This window comes from Giraffa tippelskirchi, chromosome 9, assembly GCF_054371585.1.
Source record: "Giraffa tippelskirchi isolate mGirTip1 chromosome 9, T2T-mGirTip1v1.2.pri, whole genome shotgun sequence".
Taxonomy (NCBI): domain Eukaryota; kingdom Metazoa; phylum Chordata; class Mammalia; order Artiodactyla; family Giraffidae; genus Giraffa; species Giraffa tippelskirchi.
Window position 1 is genome coordinate 12,183,530 of NC_137283.1, and position 26,925 is coordinate 12,210,454.

The following is a 26,925-nucleotide window of genomic DNA, read 5'->3' on the forward strand; positions in this document are numbered from 1 at the left end:
CCGTCTCCCTTGACCGACCCTCATCTTGGGCTCTGGGAGCCTAGGGCCAGTGAGGGCCCTGCCAGGGACTTGGGAGAGGAGGAGTAGAGATGAGGCCCAGAGGTACAGGCTTCATCCAGTACAGATTTGCCCATCTCACACACAGGTGATGAATTTCAGCTACCAGAGTCCCCTTCCCTGCTCCTCATTTTTTCTTTTGGGGGCATATCATCTTAAAATTTGGAGAAATCATCTCATTTTCTCTAAAAGTGGGGTAAAACTGAAATTTGCCTTTACAAAATCTGACTCCAGGAGTGAAGGCCCCTGGGGTCTGCATATCGCAGGCTCCAAGAATGGTTTTCCTCTCCCGCTGTCTCCCACAAGTATTGACATTCAGGCAGGAAGTGGGTAGTGAGCTGCAGCTGACTTTGGAAACACTGCCCAGTGCCCCCCCTTTTTTATTTAAGCAATATTGATTTGTTCTTAATTGCCCCAGAGTTAAAGCAAATTATTTTGAGGTGGGGCTTTGTGGGAGTAAACAGTCATCTGGCAGCTAGAGATAAGGCCTAGTAAGGCACGAGGCAAAAAGGACTGAAGCCAAGCTTTCCAGCTGCATTATGCTGTTTTCAAGAGTATATTATGAAATAGCTCAATTAATCAAAAAAGTAGAGTAAATAGTACACTGCCCCTCACTCAACATCACTCAAATGGAAACAATTCATCAGAATTGACTCACTACTGCTTGTCTCTCCCCTCTCCCCACTACTTCCTTTATTCTGCAATGAAGCTTTTAAAAGCAGATCCCAGACATCATACCATTTCACACTTCCACATTTTGATATGCATGTCTCAGAATCATGGACATTTTTCTTCAGTAAGTACCATGTTATTACCCCATCAGAAAAACAGTTAACAGCTTTTTTGCTTATCATTCAGTACCCAGCCCATATTCGCAGTTTCTCTGATGGCCTCCAAAATGGTTGTTTACATTTGGTTTAATTGAGTCACAACTCAAATAAGTCCTGAGATCCTTTCACCAACTGTTTGAAAGGGTAAGTAATTTTGAAGCACACCATGGTTTAAGTGAGTCATCACTTCCTGAGAGCCCAATCAAGTCAGGGAACGGAGGAGGGGGGGGAGGGTGGTGCAAAGCTGAGAAGTGCTCCCCAAGGCAGTGCTCCTGTCACACCCCTCAGGCTGAACAGTGCATTTCCGACATCTTATAGCCTTCAAATTATTAGTTTTTGTCACCAGGCCCTTTAAAAAAGCTGGCTCGATCCCATAATCTGTAGGTGTTCTTTCAGCTTCCAAGTTCTTGGAAGTCTCTGCTCCTCGGGGACTGGCTTAGGTAGCTGATAGACGCTCTAAGATCGGTGGTTCTCAAACTTGGCTGCAGGTTGGAATCACTTGGGAAGCTTTAAAAACCACCAGTGCCAGGGTCGGCTACCCAGAGGGTCTAGTGTAATCATGTTAGGTTGTGGCCTGGGCATGAGTAGTGTCAAAAGCCCCCCTGGCGATTCTAACGTGCTGCCAAGGCAGAGAACCATGTAGGAGCCTTGCAGGGCGGGCACCATTCAGCCTTGCCAACCCAGGCTTCAAGGGTTAAACAGAAGAGCTCTTGTGGGCGGAGCGGGGCCCCTCGGGTGCGGGGCGTGGCTCCGGGTCGGGGGCGGGGCCCGAGCCAGAGAAGGGAAGGCGGGAGCTTCCAGGCCGCCCTGGTCCGGCTCGCAGGGCTTCGCTGGGCCAGCGGAAACGCCTCCACTTTTCAAAACAAAGAGGAGAAGCGGGAGGCGTGTGTGGCGCGCAGGGCTCAGATTGGCCTCTCCTGCCCGGGCGCTTCAGCATCGCTGGGGGACAATGGAGGGGAGCCTGGGAAGGGGCCGGCGCTCGGGGTCGGACGGTCACCCGGCGCCCCCGAAGATCTCGCCGGCCACAGAGGAGCTGCAGAGCCGCTTGCAGGAGACCCTGGACTTGCTATCCTCGCAGGAGCTGCGCAGCTTCCGCGACAACCTTAAGAAAGTGGATCCAAGCGTGAGCCAGGTGAAGCTGGAGCTGGAGGGCCGCAGCCCGTCGGGGCTGGCCGGGCTTCTTGCCAAGCTCTACTACCCGCCGGCCACCGCCAAACGCGTCCTTGTCGAGGTGCTGGAGCTGCTACCCCGCGCAGACCTGCTGCCGCTCTGGCAGAGCGCCCCCACCGACTGCCCGGGTGAGTGCGCGGGGATTCCCGGAGGAGGGGGTGCTAGGGACCGCGGGGTTTGGCCCCTGCCGTCCGGGGATTCCCGGATTGGGGCAGAGGCGGGGGTGGGATGGGTACTGACCTAAGGAGGGGGAGACTGGCGGGGGCAGGGCCCTAGGTGAGGGCCGGGTTTGGCCCTGCAGCCCAGGTGAGCGGCGGGGGACCGAGTATCCGTGAGGGGCGTTGGGGAAGGCGGAGCAAGAAGGATGAGAGAACCCGCGGCGGAGGGTGGGAGCCCGGGAGTCAGCAGGAAGAAGAGAGATCGTTGCCAGGCACGGAATCCAAGTGACCAGTCCAAAGCAGCCATCAGGGTTTACCATTCTGGGACGGGCTGAGAAATCCAGATTGGCTCAGCAAGACTGAGGTGCATTTTTAACGGTTACCTCCGAGTGGTTATGATGGAGAAGGTTTTTAGATGATGCAATGAGAAACTCAGTGTTGGAATACACCGTTAGAACATTTGCCATAAATCTGGGAAGATGTGGTTTAGGAGCAAGAAATGTTAACAGGCTGGGGGAAGTTAGGGTTTCTCCTGGTAAATTTAATAAATGTATGTGTGTATAATATATGAGTGGGTGTATACCTCTGTAGAGAGACAGAAAGAGAGAGTGAGAAAGAGAAGAGAAAGCAGAACTGATACTGGGCGTTGAGGTAGACACCAGCATATACTGTGGCTGGTGTCCGTTCTCCCAGGCTTATGATCTGATTGTTTCAAAGTATGTTGCTTTGCTGACATTTGAATTTGTAACGGGTGACCACCGTAAACCACCACAAAACTTGGCCTGTAGGTAGAATACTGGCCCCGGGAAGCCTTTGATTCTCCCTTGACTGCATCTGCACAGCACTTATACTGTCTTTCCATGCTTAGTTGTTACCATGCTTCAGACTGTGAATCTCTTGCAGTTGGTAAAATGGGTTTTTTGGGGGGTTTTCTGGTTTTTCAGAACCAACCAAACTACATAGTATCATGACTACACACTGTAGATGCCCCCAAACTACTTGAATGCTAAGTTTGTTTAATTAAAACATCAAATAGGGTCTTTAACTTCATTTGTCTCTTTATCGAAGTCTTGGTCTCCTTTTCTGGAGGTTCATGTTCAGTAATATTCATTGGTCCTTATCCTTCTCATGTCCCGCCTGCCTCTCCCTGCCCCTGAACCTGACTGAGGCCTAAAGGAGTTCTGTTAAGTTTCCATTCTCATGAGTTTGGGAGAGGCTTTTCATGATCCCGGAAACCTGAAACCTGTTCTGATACGAGATGGAAGCCTGCTGGGCCCCAAAATGAAAGAGGCAACTGGTTTTCTTGGGAGTTGCTTTCTCTTAGTAGGAATGACTTCAGATCATAATTAAAGAGAGAAAAGTTTTTTTTAAAAAAATGCTCTTTTCTGTTTTGTCTTTTCATGAAAATTCATTCAGTGATTCCACGAAAGATTCCTAAGAGAAGCTATGACTGTGTGGACGGTGAATTGGTAAGTATCTAGACTTTTATTCTAATGCTACACACTAGTTGGCTTCCCTGGTGGCTCAGTGGTAAAGAATCCTTCTGCAATGCAGAAGATGCAAGAGACGTGGGTTAGATCCTTGAGTGAGGCAAATCCCTTGGAGCAGGAAATGGCAACCCACTCCAGTATTCTTGCCTGGAGATCCCCATGGACAGCGGAGTCGGACAGGCTACAGTCCGTGGGGTCGCAGAGTTGGATACCACTGAGGGATAGTGCAGGTACACACTTTAGTCAGTTCAGGTAGTATTTAGACACTATTTCAATGTTTTTTGTGCTGCTTCTGTTGGGTTGAAACTGAACATCTGTGTGGTTGTCTCAAGTGGTCAGATCTTTCTGCTTTCTGTTATAAATAGAAAAAGCAAAATATTAGCCAGTTAAAACCACTTTGCATGCATTAACCAAATTAGGTAAGCATGGTTAGTATCTCCATTTTACAAATCAGGGCACCGCAGGCTGTATGGCCTTGCGCAACTACATAAATTGCTGGCTTCTGCCTCTTTTCTGTTTGTTTTATTATGAACATTTAAAACATAAGCTAAAGTAGAAGAGAAAAATGAATCCCCAAACTCCAGACCCGCCTACCTAGAGCCCTACTTCAACAATTAGCAATGTAGCCAATCTTGTTTCATCTGCTCCCTCAGCCCTGTTATTTTAAAGCAACCCTCTCCCCCCGCCGCCCCCCCGCCCCGATATCTTATCACTTTCATACATACAATACTTGAGTATGTATTTAGCAAGCCTAGAGACAAATTCCTTAGTCTCAGTAGAGATACAGTTACCCTGCAGATGTCTTTGGCTGGTTCCAATGCCTTGTACAGTTCGATTGTTTGAGTTAGGCTCTGATTCAAACACAAATAGATTTGAAGATATGTCTTTTAACACTCTTAATTTATGATACCTTTCCCTTTAACCTCGTCTCTTGTTTGTTGACGAAGCCAGGTTATTTGTCCTGTAGAATGTCCCACCTTCTGGATTTCTATAACTGCATTTTCCTTACACCATGTAGTTATGTTATATAACACTTACCGTTTTCCTTAAACGGGTAGTTATGGCTATGTATAGGAATTTAGAGATGAAAATTGGCCTGTTGGTCCAAGTTTGACAAAGGTATTTGAAAGAATTATATAGGAAGTCATGACGAGAGAGGAAATCAGTGTTAAACTCGTTTCACATATAAGGCACATTTGGATTCAGTTTGGTTTTAACATTGTTTCTTGGCTTTCCTTGAAAACAGGACCATAGTTATGACCTAAGTGGCAGGCGGAAGGCCTTCCTCATGTGTGTGAAGAAGAACAGGCCAGGAGCTCACCAGGATGTCCTACAGATGAAGGATTGGCTTAACGAGTGCAAGTTCGAACAGACGTTGTGCATCGATCCTGACAGAATGGTACCAAGTTAAAAACAAAAGTGAAAATTTGTAGCTTGGGACTTTCCTGGTGGTCCAGTGGTTAAGACTCTGTGCTTCCACTGCAAGGGGGCTTGGGTTCGATCCCTGGTCAGGGAACTAAGATCCCACATGTCCCGTGACATGGCCAAAAAAAAAGGAAAAAAGTGTAGCTTGGATATTATAATTTTCCTTTCTTCTTTAAAAAAATTGAGTTTTATTACCTGGTTAGAACCAGGGCCTGCTGAATGATGGACCTGAATGTCCTGATGAAATTCTAACCGAGCTTCCCTGATGGATACAGGAGCTTTTGTCATGTTCAGTTTAGGTCAGTCGCTCAGTCGTGTCCGACTCTTTGTGACCCCATGCACTGCAGCATGCCAGGCTTCCCTGTCCATCACCAACTCCTGGAGCCTGCTCAAACTCATGTCCATTGATTCGGTGATACCATCCAACCATCTCATCCTCTGTCATCCCTTTCTTCTCCTGCCTTCAATCTTTCCCGGCATCAGGGTGCTTTCCAATGAGTTGGCTCTTCGCATCAGGTGGCCAGCGTATTGGAGTTTCAGCTTCAGCATCAGTCCTTCCAATGAATATTCAAGATTGATTTCCTTTAGGATTGACTGGTTTGATCACCTTGCAGTCCAAGGGACTCTCAAGAGTCTTCTCCAACACCACAGTTCAGAAGCATCAATTCTCTGGTGCTCAGCTTTCTTTATAGTCCAACTCTCACATCCATACATGACTACTGGAAAAATCATAGCTTTGACTAGACAGACCTTTGTCTGCAAAATAATGTCTCTGCTTTTTAACATGCTGTCTAGGTTAGTCATAGCTTTTCTTCCAAGGAGCAAGTGTCTTTTAATTTCATGGCTGCAGTTACCATCCACAGTGATTTTGGAGTCCAAGAAAATAAAGTCTGTCACTGTTTCCATTGTTTCCCCATCTATTTGCGATAAAGTGATGGGACCGGATGCCATGATCCCCATTTTTTGAATATTGAGTTTTAAGCCAGCCTTTTCGTTCTCCTTTTTCACTTTCTTCAAAAGGCTCTTTAATTCCTCTTCGCTTTCTGCCATAAGGGTGGTGTCATCTGCATATCTGAGGTTATTGATATTTCTCCCAGCAATCTTGATTCCAGCTTGTGCTTCATCCAGCCTGGCATTTCACATGATGTACTCTGCATATAAGTTAAATAAGAAGGGTGACAATATACAGCCTTGATGTACTCCTTTCCTGATTTGGAACCAGTCTGTTGTTCTACGTGCGGTTCAAACTGTTGCTTCCTGACCTGCATATGGATTTCTCAGGAGGCACGTAAGGTGGTCTGGTATTCCCATCTCTTTAAGAATTTTTCCACAGTTTGTTTTGATCCACACAGTCAAAGGCTTTGGCATAGTAAATAAAGCAGAAGTAGATGTTTTGGGGGAACTCTTGCTTTTTCAGTGATCCGGCAGATGTTGGCAATTTGATCTCTGGTTCCTTTGCCTTTTCTAAATCCAGCTTGAACATCTGGAATTTCTCAGTTCACGTACTGTTGAAGCCTGGCTTGGAGAATTTTGAGCATTACTTTGCTAGCATTTGAGATGAGTGCAATTGTGCAGTATTTTGAACATTTTTGGCATTGCCTTTCTTTGGGATTGGAATGAAAACTGACCTTTTCCAGTTCTGTGGCCACTGCTGAATTTTCCAAATTTGCTGACATATTGAGTGCAGCACTTTCACAGCATCATCTTTTAGGATTTGAAATAGCTCAACTGGAATTCCATGACCTCCACTAGCTTTGTTTGTAGTGATGCTTCCTAAGGCCCACATTACTTTGCCAACAAACATCCATCTAGTCAAGGCTATGGTTTTTCCAGTAGTCATGTACAGATGTGAGAGTTGGACTATAAAGAAAGCTGAGCACCGAAGAATTGATGCTTTTGAACTGTGGTGTTGGAGAAGACTCTTGAGAGGCCCTGGGACTGCAAGGAGGTCCAACCAGTCCATCCTAAAGGAGATCGGTCCTGAGTGTTCATTGGAAGGACTGATGTTGAAGCTGAAACTCCAATACTTTGGCCACCTGATGCGAAGAGCTGACTTATTGAAAAAGACCCTGATGCTTGGAAAGATTGAGGGCAGAAGGAGAAGGGAACAACAGAGGATGAGATGGTTGGATGGCATCACTGACTCGATGGACATGAGTTTGGGTAAACTCCGGGAGTTGGTGATGGACAGGGAAGCCTGGCGTGCTGTGGTCCATGGGGTCGCAAAGAGTCAGGCACGACTGAGTGACTGAACTGAACTGAACTGAAGGCCCACTTGACTTCACATTCCAGGATGAGTGGCTCTAGATGAGTGATCACATGGTGTGATCACTTATCTGGGTCATGAAGATCTTTTTTGTAAGTTCTTCTGTGTATTCTTGCCACCTCCTCTTAATATCTTCTGTTTCTGTTAGGTCCATTACGTTTTTCTGTGCTTTATTGAGCCCATCTTTGCATGAAATATTCCCTTAGTATCTCTAATTTTCTTGAAGAGATCTCTAGTCTTTCCCATTCTGTTGTTTTCCTCTATTTCTTTGCACTGATCACTGAGGAAGCCTTTCTTATCCTTGCTTTTCTTTGGAAGCCTGCATTGAGAGGTATGGAGAGGGGTTACTGAGAGCCCTGGGCAAAACTGCATTGTGATTTAACTAAATGACAGAGAAGAAGATGAGGGGGAAGTGTGGTGGTGGATGGGTGGGAGCTTGATGATGGCCTCTCTGACCCCAGCTGAGTCCAGGTCTAGCCCTGCCTATGTTTTGAATTAATAACAGAGGAGAGTCCTTCATATTCCCCAGGAGTCATTGCTAGTGAATGAAGGAACAGCATAGCAGGAGGGCTAGGAAAACAGTACCCCCCAACAGAGGTGGAGTCCTTTCTCTTACCGGTTGTTAGTCTAATCCTCAACTGGGGGTGACTTTGTCCCCACTGGGTGCTACTTCTGACACTGTCTGGAGACATTTTTGGGCTTCCCAGGTATCACAGCAGTAAAGAACCCACCTACCAAAGCAGGAGGCACAAGAGACGCGGGTTCGATCCCTGGGTTGGAAAGATCCCCTGGAGAAGGAAATGGCAGCCCACTCCAGTATTCTTGCCTGGAGAGTCCCATGGACAGAGGAGCCTGACAGACTGCAGTCCATGGGGTCACAAAGAGTCGGACACGACTCAGCGTGCACTCATGCCAATGCACAGAGACATTTTTGTTTTTCATCATTGGAGGGTGCTATTGGCATTAGTGTAGATGCCAAGGTAGAACCAAGGGTGTGACTGAACATATGACAATGCACAGAACAGCCCCCAAGGGAAAGAATTACCTGACACAAAATGTCAATAGTGCGATAATTCTAGAAATTCTGCCTTAAACTGATGGACGGCTTTCTTATCTCTAAAATAGGGAGGTTATAGTGATTTATTATGTAGGGCTGGGGTGAGGATGAAATGAGCTGCTTTATGTAAAAGTTCTCAGGATAATAGCAATTTATTTTATTGTTTCAAAATAATTTATTTTTGGGAATAATTTGAAAATAAAAAATTATTTATTTATTTTATTGTTTCAAAATTAAAAGCAGACTCCTTCATGTTTTCCATGGATTGTACCAGAATTTCTTCTGTGTTATGTGATTTTTTTTAATCCATCTTTTCCATTCAGGTGACAGATAATTGCCAATGTTTTTCTGGTTTATTCTCCCAAAGGTCCAGAAGTGACTTCTTTCTCTACATCCTGTCAACATTTGTTTCTAAATATTTAGCAGTCGTACTGGTAAAATTATTTCACTTTTTCATTTTCCTAACTGTTAGTATGGCTGAACATCTTTTGGCCATTTTTTCCCCTTCTGTGAATTACCTGTTTGTATCCTTTGCCCTTTTTTCTTACTGGATTTTCTTTTCTTATTCTGTAGTTCTTTTTCCTGAATTTTAGGCAAAATAGATTACAGATATTTTTCTCCTGCCTTGTTACTTGCCTTTTGACTTTTTGTTGTCTCAAGTCATATGGAAGTTTTCGTTGTAAACATGTCAGTCTTTCTTTTTGTCAGCTTCTTGCTTTTTGTGTCTTGATTAAACCCCATGATTTCCCAGCTTAAAATTTATTATTTATTTTTGGCTGCACTGGGTCTTCATTGCTTGTGGGCTTTCTCTAGTTGCAGTGAGCGGGGCTACTTTTGGTTGCAGGGCTTGGACTTCTCATTGCTGTGACTTCTCTTGTTGCAGAGCACAGACTCTAGGGCATGTGGGTTTCAGCAGTTGGGGCTCCTGAGCTCTGGAGCACAGGCTCAGTAGTTGTGGCAGATGGGCATAGTTGCTCCTTGGCACGTGGGTTCCTGGATCAGGTGTCAGACCCTGATCTCTTGCATTGGCAGGCAGATTCTTTACCACTGAGCCAAGAAGGAAGCCCCCCAGGTAAAATTTTTTTAAATTATGTTTCTATAATATCTTTATAGTTAAGGTTAGCCTTCTACTCATTGGAACAGTGAGGTGGGAGGTCTACCTTTATTTCCAAGCCAGTTCTCATTTGTTGGTGGTACCTCTTCTCCCGACATACGTGAAATTCCATTCTTGTCATAAATTAAATCCCTGTATGTGTATTTGGATTGATTTCTGGATTCTAAAATATCTATTCATATATTTGTTTATATTTATGCTGGTATATCATTGGAGAAGGAAATGGCAACCCACTCCAGTATTCTTGCCTGGAGAATCCCAGGGACGGGGGAGCCTGGTGGGCTGCCGTCTATGGGGTCGCACAGAGTCGGACACGACTGAAGCGACTTAGCAGCAGCAGCAGCAGCATGCTGGTATATCAGTGTTTTGTTCACCATGATTTTATAGTTCATTAGGACAGCTGAGATGATCTATCTCCCATTCATTGTTTTTTTTATTTTTATTTGTTTGCATTTGTTTTTTACTTCTGAATGTTCTTTGCTATTCTTGAGTATCTTGCTATTTCTGAGCATCTGTTTTCTGTGACCTTGAGAACTATCTAGTTAAGTTTCACCGAAATCCTTTGAGGTTTTAACTCATATGACATTGCCTAGAGATTAATGTGGAGTTAATTGACAAATTAATAGTATTGAGTCATCTCAGTCAGAAACTTCAGGCTGTCATAGTTTATATTGCCTCTTTACTGAAGATTTTTTAAATAATTTTCTTCACTTAGATAATGTTCATCTCTTGTTAGGTTTATCCCTAGGTAATGTTTTACTTTTGTTATGACCTTCAAAGGATCCCTTTTCCATTATCCAGTTTAAATGTTTTATTCCTGGGTAATTAGAGAACTCTAGATCTTTGTAAATTAAGTTTGTATCTGGTCAACTTGCAGATCTCTACTTTTAGTAGGTTTTAATTGAGTATATTTCTAGAAAGTCATATTATCTGTAAGTAATGAGGCTTTGTTTCCAATATTTATACCTCATTTAATTTTTGCTGTACTGTATTGAAATGGCCAGGATCTTTGTTACAACATGGTGAGAGCAGCCATTCCTGTCTTACTTGTCTTTTTAGGGGAATTAATTCTGCTGATGCCTCTTGATAGATTCTGGCAAGTGGATGTGATTGGATCGACTCCTCCATTCCTTGCCATTTCTAGCTTACTGAGGGTATTAATTTTATAAAATAATTTTTATATTAAAATAAGTTAAACACATGTACACCCATGACTGATTCATGTCAATGTATGGCAAAAACCACTACAATATTGTAAAGTAATTAGCCTCCAATTAAAATAAATAAAATAATTTAAAAAAATAAAAAATAAAAATAAATACATTAATTCTTTGGGGAGCTATAGTTTTGTTATATTTTGTGGTAGAGAATCAGAAGTGCCATAATTTTGTCAAACAAGAACCACCATTGGTAAAAGAATAAATCATATGAAGCCTGAAAGTAACCAAAAGGAAAGTGATAAGTCATATTGACCCTATTAGAGATGTAGATATTTTCATATTTGTCATCTCATTGATTCACCTTGTTAAGGAGCCATCTCTGGGATTTCTGTTTTTTTCAACTTCCAGTTCTTTTTTAATATGTTATCCTATTTAACAGGACTTACTTGGAAAAATAACATCATTTCGTGATGGACTAAATGAAATTAAAGATGACATTGGCTGTTGCCTTGTTACTCTTATGTCCCATGGAGAAGAAGGTTTTATCAAAATGAAAGATGGTGAAAAAGTCAGCCTGGAAGACATTTTTGAAATGTTTAACAATAAAAATTGTCCGGCACTTCAAGAGAAACCAAAAATCTTTATAATCCAGGCCTGCAGAGGAGGTAAGTGGAGATGTCTTTGTATCATTCGCTTTCTAGGAAATTCTCATCTTGATGATTGAGGAAAGAAAAGTGAGTTGTAAAATATTATTTTTTAATAATTATATTAAATTATATAACTAAAGATACATCAGACCCTTAGCTGATGTATCTTACGTTATATAGCATACTAGGGACTTTGAGCTGGGAGAAAGGGATGGAGAGACAGCTTACCTGGTTTAGGATAGTTAATTTAGTCTGAGGAAGGTCTAAGTCATTAAAATCATAAGGTGGATCTGAGAACCTCAAATTCTGGCCGAGAGGTGGACAATTTTCTGGGGAATGTCCCATCATTCATGTGATTCTAGATGGCTTGTGGGACTAATTTCTGATTTATGTAACTTTGGTTTTGATAGTTATTCCTCTTGTGGAGATACAAGCTTCTTGCGACTTTTATTAAAGGTTATTCATGTCAATGATATATTATTGTAGTTTGTATTTTCATTCATCAAAAAACAGAGAGAAGAGACAATGGTGTTGAAACAGATGATGAACCCATGGACTTGGATGATGGATCAGAGAAGAAGAGGCTGCCTACATTCAGTGATTATTTCATCATATATCCCACCCAAGCAGGTAAGATAGTGAGCCCTGAAGATACACATTCACCCAGAGGGTTTAGGTTATTCCTACTGATTTTTGAAAATCCTTTATTTTGGCCTCTCTGTGAGGCTTGTGGGATCTTAGTTCCTCGACCCTGGATTGAACCTGGGCCCTTGGCAGTGTAAACACAGAGTCTCAACCACTGGACTACCAGGGCATTCCCAGAAATCTCTCTTAAAAAAATTACCTGTGCTTTATAGATTGATGTACATGGGAGAAATTTTCATTATCCCATCCATCTCCCTTCAGAAACTGTTTCACTTTCAGAGATGACAGGTTTGCATCTGACTGTCCATCTCTTCCAGGAAGACACCATCGTCTTAGCAGAGTATCACGTAGTAAATAAGATCATTGGCTCTCATGTGAGAAAGATCTTGACCCAAAGCCAACTCTACTGTCTTTGAGACCTTCAATATTTCTAGCCTCTAGATACGTCAGTTTCTTTATGCAAAATATGAATGATAAAACTTACTTATGTCATTGGGATGTTTATAAATTAAATTATGTATACAGGTGTTGTGCTTATTGTAACTGGCATAATAAGTTAAAATTGATTAATTTTACTACTAATATATTATGTTGATTACATTAGTATCTTTATTATTAATACTAATAAAAATCCAAAAGAATGTTGGGTGCTGAAGGACTGGACTTGATTCAGTCATGGAAGGGAAATAGGAAAATGTAGAGAAGATAGAAGTAAGTGTCAAGGGCATTTATTTAGCTGTTTTTATACTGACTTTCTTGAAAAAGGATTAAAATAGCTTACGTATGTATATATATATATCTATATATATATAAAACATATAACATATACAGAGATAGATATATAGAGAGATATATATACACAATTCAAGATAAAATGTTAGTGAAGAAATGGAAGCAAAGGAAAATAAGAACAGAAATGTAAAATGAAAATGTCCTCATTAAAGTTAGATGTAACTATTCACCCAAGAGAGATGAAAGCATATGTCCTGATAGACACTTGCGCATAAATGTTCATAGCAGCTTTATTTGAAATAGTTAGACTGGAATCAATCCAAATGACCAACAGGTGAAAGAATAAACAAGTCGTGGTATATCATACATGAAATACTACTCAGCAATAAAAGCAATGAGTTCCTGATGCATGCTAGAGCATAGATGAAGGTCAAAGTATTCCTGAAAGAAACCGGACAGAATAAAGCAGATAACTGTGTGGTTCCATGCATATAAAATTCTACAAAGTACAAACTAATCTATCAGACAGCAAATCAATACTACTTGCAGATGGGAATGAAGACGTAAGGAAGGACTACTAGGGGCATGAGAACATTGGAAGGGGATTATTGGATTCATTATGTTGGTTTTAAGTATACATATGTCGAAACTTACTAAACCATTTGCTTAAAATATGTACGGATGATAGTCCATGGTCAGTTATACTTTCATGAAGCTGAAAATTTTAAAGCTAGGTGTAAGGCAAGCAGGCCCATTCTCACTCCTGCTCTTTAACATGGCATGGGTTGTCCTAGCTAATGCATTAAGAACAGAAATATAAGGATCAGTATTCTAGAAATTAGTAGTTTTGAATACAGTAACAATAATCACTTAGGACATAAAAGAGAAAAGAAAAAAGATACCGTATTACTTTGTCTTGCTTTAGTTAATGATGTCTAGGAATGACTAACAAAAGGCGAGCAAGACTTTATTAGGGAAAATGAGAGAACATTCTAAAGGGAGACCTGAATCAGTGGTGGGAAATACCGTGCTCATGGTTGAAAATTGTAGTACAATGGAAATGACTGTTTTTTTCCCCCAAGTTAGTTTGTAAATTGAATTCTAAAGTGTTTTTTCATGGAATTTGACAAACTAATCACAGAATTTTTATGGAACAGTTAAGGGTCAAGACAATAAAACTTGACCTCCAATTTTGTTGAATGAATGAATTTTGTGACTGTGTGCTGGCTATTTATGTTGAAGACAAGAGATTCGGTATCGCACAAAAGAATGAAAAATCTCTGCCTCCAGGGAGCTTATGTTCTGGGGAGGGAGACAGAAAGTAAACACAATCAGAAAGTAGATACTGGGTTGCTTTATGATTCCACTTCTATAAAGTGCAGAAACAGGCGAAACTAATCAATAGTGGGAGGTGGAAGTCAGGGTACCCCTTATCGTCAGGGTGCCCAGTGCGTGCAGTGGTTATGACCACAGCAGCAAGAGGGTACTTGTGAAGTGCTGGTATCATCATGTTTCTTGATGAGAGTGCCAGTTCTGGGAGTGTGTTCACTTGATGAAAATTTATTGAGTTATTATGTACCCATAGGGCTTCCCTTGTAGCTCAGTCGGTAAAGAACCTGCCTGCAACACAGGAGACCCAGGTTCAATTCCTGGGTTGGGAAGATCCCCTGGAGAAGGAAATGGCAACTCACACCCATATGCTTCACACACTTTTCTGTATGATGTTTACCCTTCAGTGAAATAAATACCAGAAATAAAATATGTTAGATGGTGATAAGTGCTGTGAAGAAAAATAATGTAGGAACAGGGAGAGGGGGTATTGAGGGGCAGGAATGGAGGTTGTAGTTTTAAAAAGTGATGCGTAAAGATGTTCCGATTGAGAAGTTGATTATTGCGTAGAATTGAAGGCCATGAGAGCGTGAGCCATACAGATATTTGACAAAGTGTGTCTTCTACGATAAGGACACCTAGTAGAAAGCAATGACCTAGCAATAATTGAGATAATGTGTTAGCATGTCATGTTATCATGGTGGATATGTCAATTTCTTCTGTAGTTCTGTTTTCTACTTTTGTTTTCTTTATTTGTTTTGAGGCAACTTTAGTAGAGGGATAAGATTTTAAAATTGTTATGCTTTGTGGTGACATACATATTTTAATCATTGTTTAGTGAACCTTTTGTCCCCAATAGTGCTTTTTTATGGTATCAGTTTTTCTCTGATATTAATATAGATACTCCAGAATATATTATTCTGGTCCATATTTGCCTGGCATATCTCCTTCAGACCTGTTCTATTAGCCTGTTTAGGTCCTTATGTCTTAGGTGGTCTTTTAAAGAGAATAGAGCTGCGTTTTGTTTTTTAATCCAATCTGATATCACTTTTTCCTGTGAGTTAAGACGAGTTATCTTTATTGTCACTATTGATACATTTACACTTTTACCATTACACCTGGTGCTATTTATTTGCTTTATTTCCTCTCCTTTGTTGCTTTTCTTTTAAAAAATTGAAGTGTAGCTGGTATATACAGTATTATGGTGGTTTTATTGCTCTTGTTTTTGATTGATTATGAGTTTGATTTGTTATTATTACATTTTATCTCTCTACTGACTTGGAAGGTATGAATCTCACATCTCTTCTTCTCATGGTTCCCCTTGAAATGTTATATGCATGTACTTAACCTAAAGTTAATAAAAAGCTTATTCTTACTTCCTGATGATACACAGAACAACCTTAGAATGCTAATTCTTTTTTTTTTTGTATCTTTATTTATATGAAATTACTTATGTATTCTTACATTCCTTTTATCCTAATTTTCTTCGAAATGAAGACATTAATCCAACACATTTTCATCAGATAGGTTGGCATGTACTAGGGTGACAAGCACTATGCTAGGTAATGCCTATTCCTTTTTTAAAACCCTATAAATTAGAACATTTCATAATATTTTTATACAGTGTATGTTTGTTTATATTTACCCATGTGTTTACCACTTCCTTTGTTCTCTAGTCTGTCCTGAATCTCAGACCATATTCTTTCGTCATGAAGTATATTCTTCAGAAACTCATTTAAGGATACTTATAGGTGGTAAAATCACTTTACACCCAAATCTGGCTGATCACGTAACAGTGTCTTTGCTTGTTCCTCCTTGTGATTCAGTCATTTCTTTAAGCATTTCATGCAATTATTTTATATTTTGTGGCAAGAATACACAGAAGAACTGTACAAAAAAGATCTTCATGACCCAGATAATCACGATGGTGTGATCACTCACCTAGAGCCAGACATCCTGGAATGTGAAGTCAAGTGGGCCTTAGAAAGCATCACTACGAACAAAGCTAGTGGAGGTGATGGAATTCCAGTTGAGCTATTTCAAATCCTGAAAGATGATGCTGTGAAAGTGCTACACTCGATATGCCAGCAAATTTGGAAAACTCAACAGTGGCCACAGGACTGGAAAAGGTCAGTTTTCGTTCCAATCTCAAAGAAAGGCAATGCCAAAGAATGCTCAAACTACCGCACAATTGCACTCATCTCACATGCTGGTAAAGTAGTGCTCAAAATTCTCCAAGGCAGACTTCAGCAATATGTGAACCGTGAACTTCCAGATGTTCAAGCTGGTTTTAGAAAAGGCAGAGGAACCAGAGATCAAATTGCCAACATCCGCTGGATCATCAAAAAAGCAAGAGAGTTCCAGAAAAACATCTATTTCTGCTTTCTTGACTATGCCAAAGCCTTTGACTGTGTGGATCACAATAAACTGTGGAAAATTCTGAAAGGGATGGGAATACCAGGCCACCTGACCTGCCTCTTGAGAAATCTGTATGCAGGTCAGGAAGCGACAGAACTGGACATGAAACAACAGACTGTTTCCAAATAGGAAAAGGAGTATGTTAAGGCTGTATTGTCACCCTGCTTATTTAACTTACATGCAGAGTACATCATGAGAAACGCTGGGCGGGAAGAAACACAAGCTTGAATCAAGATTGCCAGGAGAAATATCAATAACCTCAGATATGCAAATGACACCACCCTTATGGCAGAAAGTGAAGAAGGACTAAAGAGCCTCTTGATGAAAGTGACAGAGGAGAGTGAAAAAGTTGGCTTAAAGCTCAACGTTCAGAAAACTAAGATCATGGCGTCTGGTCCCATCACTTCATGGGATATAGATGGGAAACAGTGGAAACAGTGTCAGGCTTTTTTTTTTTTGGGCTCCAAAATCACTGCTGATGGTGATTGCAGCCATGAAATTAAAAGACGCTTACTCCTTGGAAGGAAGGTTATGGCCAACCTAGATAGCATATTTAAAAGCAGAGACATTATTTGCCAACAAAAGTCCGTCTAGTCAAGGCTATGGTTTTTCCAGTGGTCATGTATGGATGTGAGAGTTGGACGTTGAAGAAAGCTTAGCGCTGCAGAATTGTTGCTTTTGAACTGTGTTGTTGGAGAAGACTCTTGAGAGTCCCTTGGACTACAAGGAGATCCAATCAATCCATCCTAAAGGAGATCAGTCCTGGGTGTTCATTGGAAGGACTGATGTTGAAGCTGAAACTCCAATACTTTGGCTACCTCATGCAAAGAGTTGACTCATTGGAAAAGACCCTAATGCTGGGTAGGATTGGGGGCAGGAGGAGAAGGGGACGACAGAGGATGAGATGGTTGGATGGTATCACTGACTCGATGGACATGGGTTTGGGTAGACTCCGGGAGTTGGTGATGGACAGGAAGGCCTGGCGTGCTGTGATTCATGGGGTTGCAAAGAGTCAGACACGACTTAGCAACTGAACTGAACTGAATCTTGTACTTCCAATATCTAAAGTCTTTGGGAATCTCACTTTTGGTGGTTTCTGTTGCTTGTCACTCATGGGAGTTTGTTTCTTTGTGTGTGTGAACTCCTAGCTTGTTTGTTGAATCTTAATCTCTTACTCCTGGGGACATAAATCTGGCATACTTGCCTTTAGAGAGCATCATCACCCATGTGGACCACTGTGGGGATCTTAAATTTATCTCCCTCCCTCCCAGGCACATCTTTCGGGCTTGACACTTCTCCTTAGGCACAGCACAACTCTGGTGTTCCTGTTTACTTTCTGCTCCTGTTCAAGTTTCAACTTCCTCATTTGGGGAAATGGTTTGCCTTGGGGATTTCCATTCGTTTCTGTTAGCCCAGAATAGCATTAAGTTTTTTTGCTTTAATCAAGAATTAAGTTTTATAACTGGAGGAATATTTAAAGTGCCCAAAGGCTTCCCTGGTGGCTCAGATGGTAAAGAATCTGCCTGCAATGCGAAAGTCCCCAGTTCAGTCCCTGGGTTGGGAAGATCTCCTGGAGAAGGCAATGGTTACCCGCTGTAGTATTCTTGCCTGGAGAACTCCATGGACAGAGGAGCCTGGCCATCTACCGTCCATGGGGTCACAAAGAGTCGGACACAACTGAGCGACTAACACACTTTGCAAGTGCTCAAAGTGGAAAACTTGGAATATGTAGTAAGATGAATCTTTTGGGTCACCCCCCCTTTTTCTTTTAAATTTCACGATCCCATTTCTTTTTTTTTTTTTTTTTTTTTAGTTTTTGCCATATATTGACATGAATCAGCCATGGGTTTACATGTGTTCCCCCTCCTGGACTCCCCACCCACCTCCCTCCCCATCCCATCCTTCTGGATCATCCCATTGCCCCGGCCCTGAGCCCTTGTCTCATGCATCGAACATGGAATGGTGTTCTGTTTCACATATGATAATATACATGTTTCAATGCTATTCTCCCAGAACGTCCCACCCTCACCTTCTCCCTCAGAGTCCATAAAATCGTTCCATGCATCTGTGTCTCTTATTCTGTCTCGCATATAGGGTTATTGTTACCATCTTTCAAATTCCATATATATGCATTAGTATACTGTATTGTTGTTTTTCTTTCTGGCTTACTTCACTCTGTATAATGGGCTCCAGTTTCATCCATCTCAGTAGAACCGATTCAAATGTATTTTTTTTAATGGCTGAGTAATATTCCATTGTGTATATGTACCACAGCTTCCTTATCCATTCGTCTGCTGATGGACATCTAGGTTGCTTCCATGTCCTGGCTATTGTAAACAGTGCTGCGATGAACATTGGGGTACACGCGTCTCTTTCAATTCTGGTTTCCTCGGTGTATATGCCCAGCAGTGGGATTATTTTGGCCATGGTGTGCGGCATGTGGGATCTTAGTTCCCTGATCAGGAATCGAACTCGTACCCCCTGCAGTGGAAGCTCAGAGTCCTAACCACTGGACCACCAAGGAGTTGCCTGGGTCACCCACTTTTACCTGATGGAATGAGGCAGTACCAAATATATCTAGGGTTGTGGGGCAACGAGTACTTCCCTATACCATTGATGAGAGCAAGTTATATTGCCTCTTTGGAGATTAATGTGTGATACCAAGAAAGTTAAAAATATATTTATGCCCGCAGTTTCAATTCTGGGTATACATCCTAGTGTTGTAGTCTCCAAATCAGGGGGCCACAGTGAAGTCACACAGCTATACTTAATTCTGTGAACCACCAGCTCAGATAAGTTATGGTTCCAAAAATTAGATGGTGCTGTGTTTTTTTGATATCATATTTTAGGGGTACCTAGTTTTGAAGGGTTGCTGAGCTAAAGAGCAAGCACCATTGTGGTGTCCTAAGTTGAGAAGTCATGCAGTGCCCAACAGGGACACACATCCCACTAGTAATTGTGGTTATTGAAGAATGAGGGACATCCCTGGTGGTCCAGTGGTTAGGACTCTGTGCTCTCACTGCTGAGTGCACAGGTTCAATCCCTGGTTGGGGGACTAAGATCCCACAAGACCAGTGGCATGATCAAAAATAAATAAAAAAAATAAAAATATTTTTCTTTCTATTTGTGTGGGCTTTTTTTTTTGACCATCTGTTCATGTGCCTGTTGGCCATTCATGTATCTCCTGTTGCCCAGTATTGCACTGGGTTGTTTGTTTTCTTATTAATTTATGTATATTCTGAATACTAGTCCTTTCTCTGGTACAAGTTACAAATATTTTCTCCCACTCTGTGACTGGCTTTTCATTTTCTTAAAGATGTCTTTCAAAAAGCAGAAGTTCTATAAGCATTCAGTGGTGGTTCAGTACTAGAATTCGCGCCTGCTGAAAAGCAAGAGTTTTATGTTTTTAGTCCAGTTTACCAACTTTTTTCTTTTATGGCTTATGCCTTTTGTGTTGTAAGAAACATTTGCATACCCTGAAGTTGCAAACATGTCCTGTGCTTTTTGTGTTCCAACCCAGGTTTACTATGAGAGAGTGCTATTTTCACATTCCTTCCACACTATACAGACATACTTTGTGTTTTTCAATCTAATAATAAGCGTAATTTCAGTAGTCAGACTCTTGAATACCCCCAAATAAATTCCATATGGATATATTTAGGGTTATTTAGCTTAAAATGCTAGAGCAAAAGTCAGCAATAAAAAAGTAGAAAGGGGATATGTATGTGCGTGCTAAGTCACTCAGTTGTGTCCAACTCTTTTTGACCCGTGGACTGTAGCCCGCCGGGTTCCTCTGTCCGTGGGATTCTCCAGGCAAGAACACTGAAGTGGGTTGCCATGCCCTCCTCCAGGGAATCTTCCTGACCCAGGGACTGAACCTGCATCTCTTATGTCTCTTGCATTGGCAGGCGTTCTTTACCACCAGCGCCACCTGGGAAGCCCAGAAAGGGGATAAATAAAGCAAATATGACAAAAACTGATAACTCTAGGATCTGAGGGATGATTATTTGAGGGGTCATTCAACTTTGCTTTCTACTTTTGTGTGTATTTGAAAACTTTGAAGTGAGATTTTAAAAAATGCATATTTAAAAATTTCCTCTTGAGAGGTTGTGTGCAGTTGATCACATAAGTCTTCTGTCTGTGCTTAGTCGCTCAGTTGTGTCCACCTCTTTGCAACCCCGTGGACTTTAGCCCATCGGACTCCTCTGTCCATGGGGATTCTCCGTCTTAACGCAATGTTTCTCTTTTTTAAGTTTTTATTGAAGTATATTTGGCTTACAGTGTTGTGTTAGCTTCAGGTATACAGCAGAGTGGTTCATATATATTCTTTTCTGGGCTTCCTTGGTGGCTCATACAGTGAAGAATCCACCTGCAATGAGGGAGACCTGGGTTCAGTCCCTGGGTTGGGAAGAACCCCTGGAGGAGGGCATGGCAACCCACTCCAGTATTCTTACCTGGAAAATCCCCATGGACAGAAGAGCCTGGCAATCTACAGTCCATGGGGTCATAAAGAATCGGACACAACCGAGCGACTAAGCCACACATGTATTCTTCTTTAGATTCTTTTCCATAATGCCAGTGTTTCTGTATTATCTGTTCAAAGCCATTTTCTAGGTTTTAACTATGGAGCAAAGAACAAGTTTGCTGCAAGCAGAGGAGGAAAATGGATGAAGTGGTTTTGGTTTTTTTGTTTTTTCCTTTATAGATCATGTTGCTTTACGGGATCCCCGCACTGGCTCTGTGATGATCAGGGAGATGACTGAAGTCTTTAAGCAGTATGGAAATAAGTGGCACATCGCTGACTTCTTTACCATAGTAAGTAAATTCCAAGTGAACACATGCTCCATTCAGTCTAAAGCTAATGCACTTGATGAAAACATTTTCACGAGAAGATTGACTTCAGTGGTGAAAGCATCAGAGAGGTTCAGAAGTTGTCTGTAAACAGTGGGCTGGTGAGTTTAGAGGGCTGTGGCAGAAGTCATGGCTGAGCCAGGCGCCAGGGCAAAATTGCCAGTGGCACTTCATTCAGCAGAACATGAGTGAGCTGGCTGTTAGTGAGCTTGGAAGTTCTGCCTGCACTATGGTCCTGCCAGCCTGATTTTTCTCCCCCAGGAAGAGAGGAGAACCAGAGGGCTTGTTTGAAGACCAGCACTATCTTACATTTGTCTGCCCAGCTTGTAGCCAATAGTGAATGTTCAGTGAGTGAATGAGGGGCCAAGACTTATAGCAGATTTATATACACACTGTAGTTTGGAGGAGGGCCTGATGATAGTGGTTTACCATATCAGGATTAAAGACTAATTTTCTTCTTAATCTGGGAGTTTTATCTCTGAAGAGAGCTAACTAGAAAAGGTTGTAAATGAGCCCAGTAACAGCAGTACTAACACCTTCTGAACAGCTCCCTCTGTGCCAGTTACTGTTCCTTGCAACTGACAGATATTAATACATGAGGTTTTTCAACAGCCCTCTGGCAGGTACTTTGATTCCCATCCCCTGTTACAAATGCAGAGCTAGGAATGTGGCAACCCGGGCTTTCTCGTCCAGACAAAGTGCTTTTAGAGCTCATGCCTTAATCACAATCACGCAGCATTACTCCTTAGGAGCTTCCCTGGTGGCTCAGTGGTAAAGAATCCACCTGCCAATGCAGGAGACGCAGGAGAAGAAGGTTCGATCCCTGGGTCAGGAAGATCCCCTGGAGAAGGCAGTGGCACCCCACTCCAGTATTCTTGTCTGGGAAATTCCAGGGACAGAGAAGCCTGGAGGGCTACAGTCCGCAGGGTCGCAAAGAGTCAGACACAGCTCAGTTACTAAACAAACAAACTTACTTCTTACCTCCCAAGGTACGGTAACAATTTTTATTTCTTTAAAAATATATAATGTTAATGCTGTACATATGATGCTTAAGAGCTTTCAAAATTCTTTTTCACCTCATTTTGAGGTAAGCTTTTGGCGGGGGGGAATGTTAAAGGGAAGAAATATGATTTTGACAGTCATTCCAACCATATTCCCAAATCTTTTATATTACTCAATTTCTCTCTTTAAGAAAATTGTTTCTTGTCAGCATCTCAAGAATATAATAATAAAGACAGATTTAACCTAAGTAGAAATCCATTTCAGTTAGGCTAGCTGAAAAATTGTTTTGCCAAATGGTGTTCATTAAGTCTTTTTTGAACAGCATTCATTTTTTAATGGAAAGCTGATTTTTTTAATTGAATGAAGGATTCTTTAAATTCTGTAGTGCTTTACAATGTTCAAATGTTTTACACACGTCTTCATATAATTCCATAACTCTCTTTTCCCCAGCCCTACATTGCCCTTCCCCACTTTCCTCTCCCCGCTGGTAACCACTGGTTTATTCTCTACAGCTGAGTCTGCTTCTGGCCACTCAGCATGCAGGATCTTAGTTCCCCAGCTAGGAACTGAACCCCTGTCCTCTGTAGTGGAAGCACAGAGTCTTACCCACTGGACTGCCAGGGAATTCCCTCTTTCTTTTTTTTTTTAATTCACCAATTTCTTGTATTTTTTAGGTTCCACTTAAAAGTGGTATCATACAGTATTTATCTTTCTCCGTCTGATTTATTTCACTTAGCATAATACCCTCCAAGTTTATTTGTGTTGCTGCAAATGGCAAAGTTTCACTTTTTTATGGATGAGCAGTATTTCTCTGTGTGTGTGTGTGTGTATGCATGTGCGTGCGTGTGTACATACCTCATCTTCTTTATCCATTCATCTGATGATAGACATTTAGGTTGCTTCCATACCTTGGCAACTGTAAATAATGTTGCTATGAACATTGGCGTGCGTGTATTTTTTCAAATTAGTGTTTTTGCTTTTATCAGATATAAATTCCACCCAGAAGTGGAATTGCTGGGTCATATGGTATGAACACTTTTCATTTTTAAAGTACTTGCTGAGTAGACACTGGCAAGAAAGTCCAAAAACGAATGTGATGTGACCTTTGCATTAAAGGCCCTTACAGCTTCATGAGGCAGCGGATGATAGGTGAGCCTACAACCAGCCCTGGAATTCATAGAGCTATTGAATACTTTGGACATCACATCACCCAATCCTTTCGGTGTACCATAAGTTACCAAGGCTCAGAGAAGGTTACTGTCTTGCCTGATGTTACCAGGGGCAAGCTGAGACTTGAACCCAGGTCTGTGCACACTTGGGCTTCCTGGGTGGGGCTAGTGGTAAAGAACCCACCTGCCAATGCAGAGGACATGAGAGACAAGTGTTCGAACCCTGGGTCAGGAAGATCCCCCGGAGAAGGGCCTGGCAACCCACTCCAGTATTCTTGCCTGGAGAATCCCTTGGACAGAGGAGCCTGGCGTGCTGCAGTCCACAGAGTTGCAAAGTGTGGGACACGACTGAAGCGACTTAGCACGCTGTGCACACTTCAGTGCTCTTTCCGGCCACAGTGCTGCCTTCGGTGGGATGTGGGTGACCTTTGCTTTTCCTGGTGCAGTCAGAGAATTCTGCTGTCACCTTCTGTGGGGTTTACTAAGAGGCTTTTGAGGGCTTTACAGTTCTTTTGGACAGTTTGTTCTTTTATCTTACAGGTGAATAACAGAGTGGTGCACCGTGACTTTAACCTGGATAAGAAACCAATAAAAATCTCGCTGGTAATGGAGTCAACTTTAACAAAATTTGTATACTTTTGACACGAGGATGATTCAAAAAACAAGGACTGCTTTGCAACAGAGTTTATAAAGAGCTATGAGCATTTGTAGCATTGTACTAATGGTTACCATTTTGCATTATTCTTGTCACTGGTGTTTCTTCAGTTTGTTTTATATATATATAATTTTTCTAAGATTTAAGTCTGCTTACTTGATACTTGTAAGTCTTTTATTTTTTTTAAGATCACTGTTTTCTGAAAAAACACTTTCCTGAACTGTTATCAGAACATGGACGTCCAGCTCCATTTGTGTGCTGTTTGTATCCCAGTATCCTCAGTTTGGTGCTGGTGTTAAGGCTTATTTTCTTGGTTTAGTCAAGAATTACTGGGTGTGGTCTTGCCCTCTGTTGTACCTTATTTCCCTAGACTGTTGTCTGTAGCCATTCTGATCTCTTGGAATCCGTAAGCCATTCTCAGGTCTTAACCTGGATCACTCTGGGTCTTTGATGCCTTCCTGTGTTTACTTTGCACCTGTTTCCCCCCTTCCTCCTTGCTCCTTATACCTTTGAGCTGCTGTTTTCTCCACTTGGAACCCTCTATTCCGCCCCACATAGGTAAGTCCTTGCCATCCTTTAGAATTTGGTTCAAGCATCACTTATACAGGGAGGCTTCCCATAGCCCCCATGCTAGGTCAGCTTCTCCTAAGTGCTCAGAGACTCTCTGCTTCTCTTCTGTAGCATTGAAATGACTATTTAGTGCCCGTTTTCTCTCTTCAGTTTAGTCGTGAGCTCCAAGTGGCAGAAGTCGTGTGTCTCATTCATGGCTGTATCCTAGCTTCCGTCCGTGCCTTAGGACACAGAGAGGCTGTGCAATGAATGTTTAGTGATCCCTGTGTTTTAATTATTTTACCCATTCAGCAGACCTGGCCTCTTGCATATCTAGCCACCTGCCATTCATCCCCACGCACATGCATGTCTCATGGCTGCTTTTACTCAACAAGTCAGAAGTTAACCTGAGTTTCCCCTAAATCCTTTCGTAAAACCCATCCCATTGTTCATAATCCTTTGACTCCCCACTGCCTGCAGGATATACCTGCCACATCCCCAGGAGAATATTGCAAGTCTTTCTCTGTCAGGCTCAATCTACACTACTCATGTACTGCCTGTTTATCCTGGTAATTCGCCCTCCCTTAATAATCCTGTCTCACAGAATCGGGCTTGTGAATTAGTGAACGTGGATGAACACTCCTGGATATGTTATCCTATCAGACTTCAGTCTCTCCTTTCAGTCTGAAATGCCCTTCCATTCTGTGTGTTTCCTTTCTACTGTATATTCTTTAGGGTGCAACTTGGGTCCCATCCCACAATAAAGAAAACTGTATGAGACTAATGTTTTTAGAGTAACAAACTGTGAACTGAGCATGAATTTTTGTATTCAAACTTTTGTTGTAACTCTGGACTGCATCTGGACCTTGGTTTCCTCATCTGTATGAAAGGAGGTTTGGCTCAGCAGACCCTGAGACCTCATCCCCCTGGACTTAAGTGAACTGGGACTGCTTAGTGAACTTGCAACACCCTCCAGGTGGGACTGTTGCCAAACCTAAGGGTTCAAGCTGGCAGTTGCATAAGACTGTTGGGCCTATGGGAGGATGCAGGTGGTTAGTGAGAATGCTCTGAAGATTGAGAGCCAAATGAACTGAAGCAATCCGCAATCTCCAGGCCTATCTCCATTTCAGGGATCATTGTATCCATTTTAGGTAATGTGATTTCTTAAGTATAAATAAATGTGATTTAATTTTTTTTTTTTTTTGTGATTTAATTTTTAAGCATTTGTGTTCTGATACTTGATATGTAGCTTTGGTTTTGTATAGAGCATTAAAATGTTCATAACACATGACCATCTGGTGAGCCTTCTGTATTCACTTGGGTTTTAGAGGACTTCTAGGCACAGAGGCTTGTTTCAGGGAGGCAGCATCAGCTGAAATATCAACAGCTGTTATTTCCTGGGAGAGGTTAGGTTGTTTAGAATCACAGTTCGCATGTAGTGAAGCTGGGATTTCAATGCATGAATAATATAAGAGATGAAATGCCAAATGACAGAGAAAAGTTTTAAGACAGAATGCTTTTGATGGATGGAAGGGACCATTCCATTACCACTGAACTGATGGAATGAAGGCTTTGGGACAAAGGAGGGGAAAGTTATTTTGGAACGCTGCTCAGACCACTACAGGTAAGTTAGGGTCATGGAGAGAACTGTAGGACAACTAGGTACCAGACAAACAGATGAAGAGGAGAAAGGAGGAATTCTGGTTACAAAGGTAGGTGGCCCAAGATGAACTTGATGCCTGGGGCCAGCTAACTACCCCATAATTCTCTCAGCTTCAAATCAGTACAGAATCTCCTAGCCATCTAATGCCATGTGAAATATAGCCACTGCCCCCCCCCCAAAAAAAATAGTCCCTGGCACAATTTTATATCTGAAAAAAAGAAATTGAAGCCCAGTTTTTATTATTTTTTAAATACAGACCCAAGGAACCAAAGTTTGCAAAAGAAAGGCTGAGATTTTTATTTTAAATGTGTACAAATAAAAAATAGTGGAGAAACTTGTGCAGAGGACCGGGAGGCTGAGGTGGGAAGGACACTTGGCTGGGGAGCTACCACAGTTTGACAAATGCCCCCTAGGCTGAGGGCTCCTCACTCTGGCTTACTATGGCTATGGTACATACACTTTCACCTTTGGAGATAACTCACTTCCTTGCTGAAAATTTTCATCATGCTTAGCACTTCTCAAGGACAGAGTTGTTTTG

General features: G+C 41.9%; 1 protein-coding gene across 2 annotated transcripts; it reads left to right on the forward strand.

Moving 5' to 3' along the window:
- The first annotated feature begins 1,657 nt into the window (after positions 1 to 1,657).
- LOC145520623 (caspase-14-like) lies at positions 1,658 to 26,012 on the forward strand. Of its 2 annotated transcripts, none has more exons than XM_081527525.1 (7): positions 1,658 to 2,215; positions 3,632 to 3,684; positions 4,952 to 5,104; positions 11,167 to 11,392; positions 11,888 to 12,004; positions 21,204 to 21,313; positions 24,061 to 26,012. In XM_081527525.1, the coding sequence occupies exons 1-7, from the start codon at positions 1,837 to 1,839 to the stop codon at positions 24,160 to 24,162; spliced, it is 1,140 nt and encodes a 379-aa protein (XP_081383651.1). In that variant the 5' UTR covers positions 1,658 to 1,836; the 3' UTR covers positions 24,163 to 26,012. The 2 variants fall into 2 exon arrangements, with proteins under 2 accessions (XP_081383651.1, XP_081383652.1); XM_081527526.1 differs by having other exon boundaries at positions 1,658 to 2,185.
- The last annotated feature ends 913 nt before the right edge of the window (positions 26,013 to 26,925 follow it).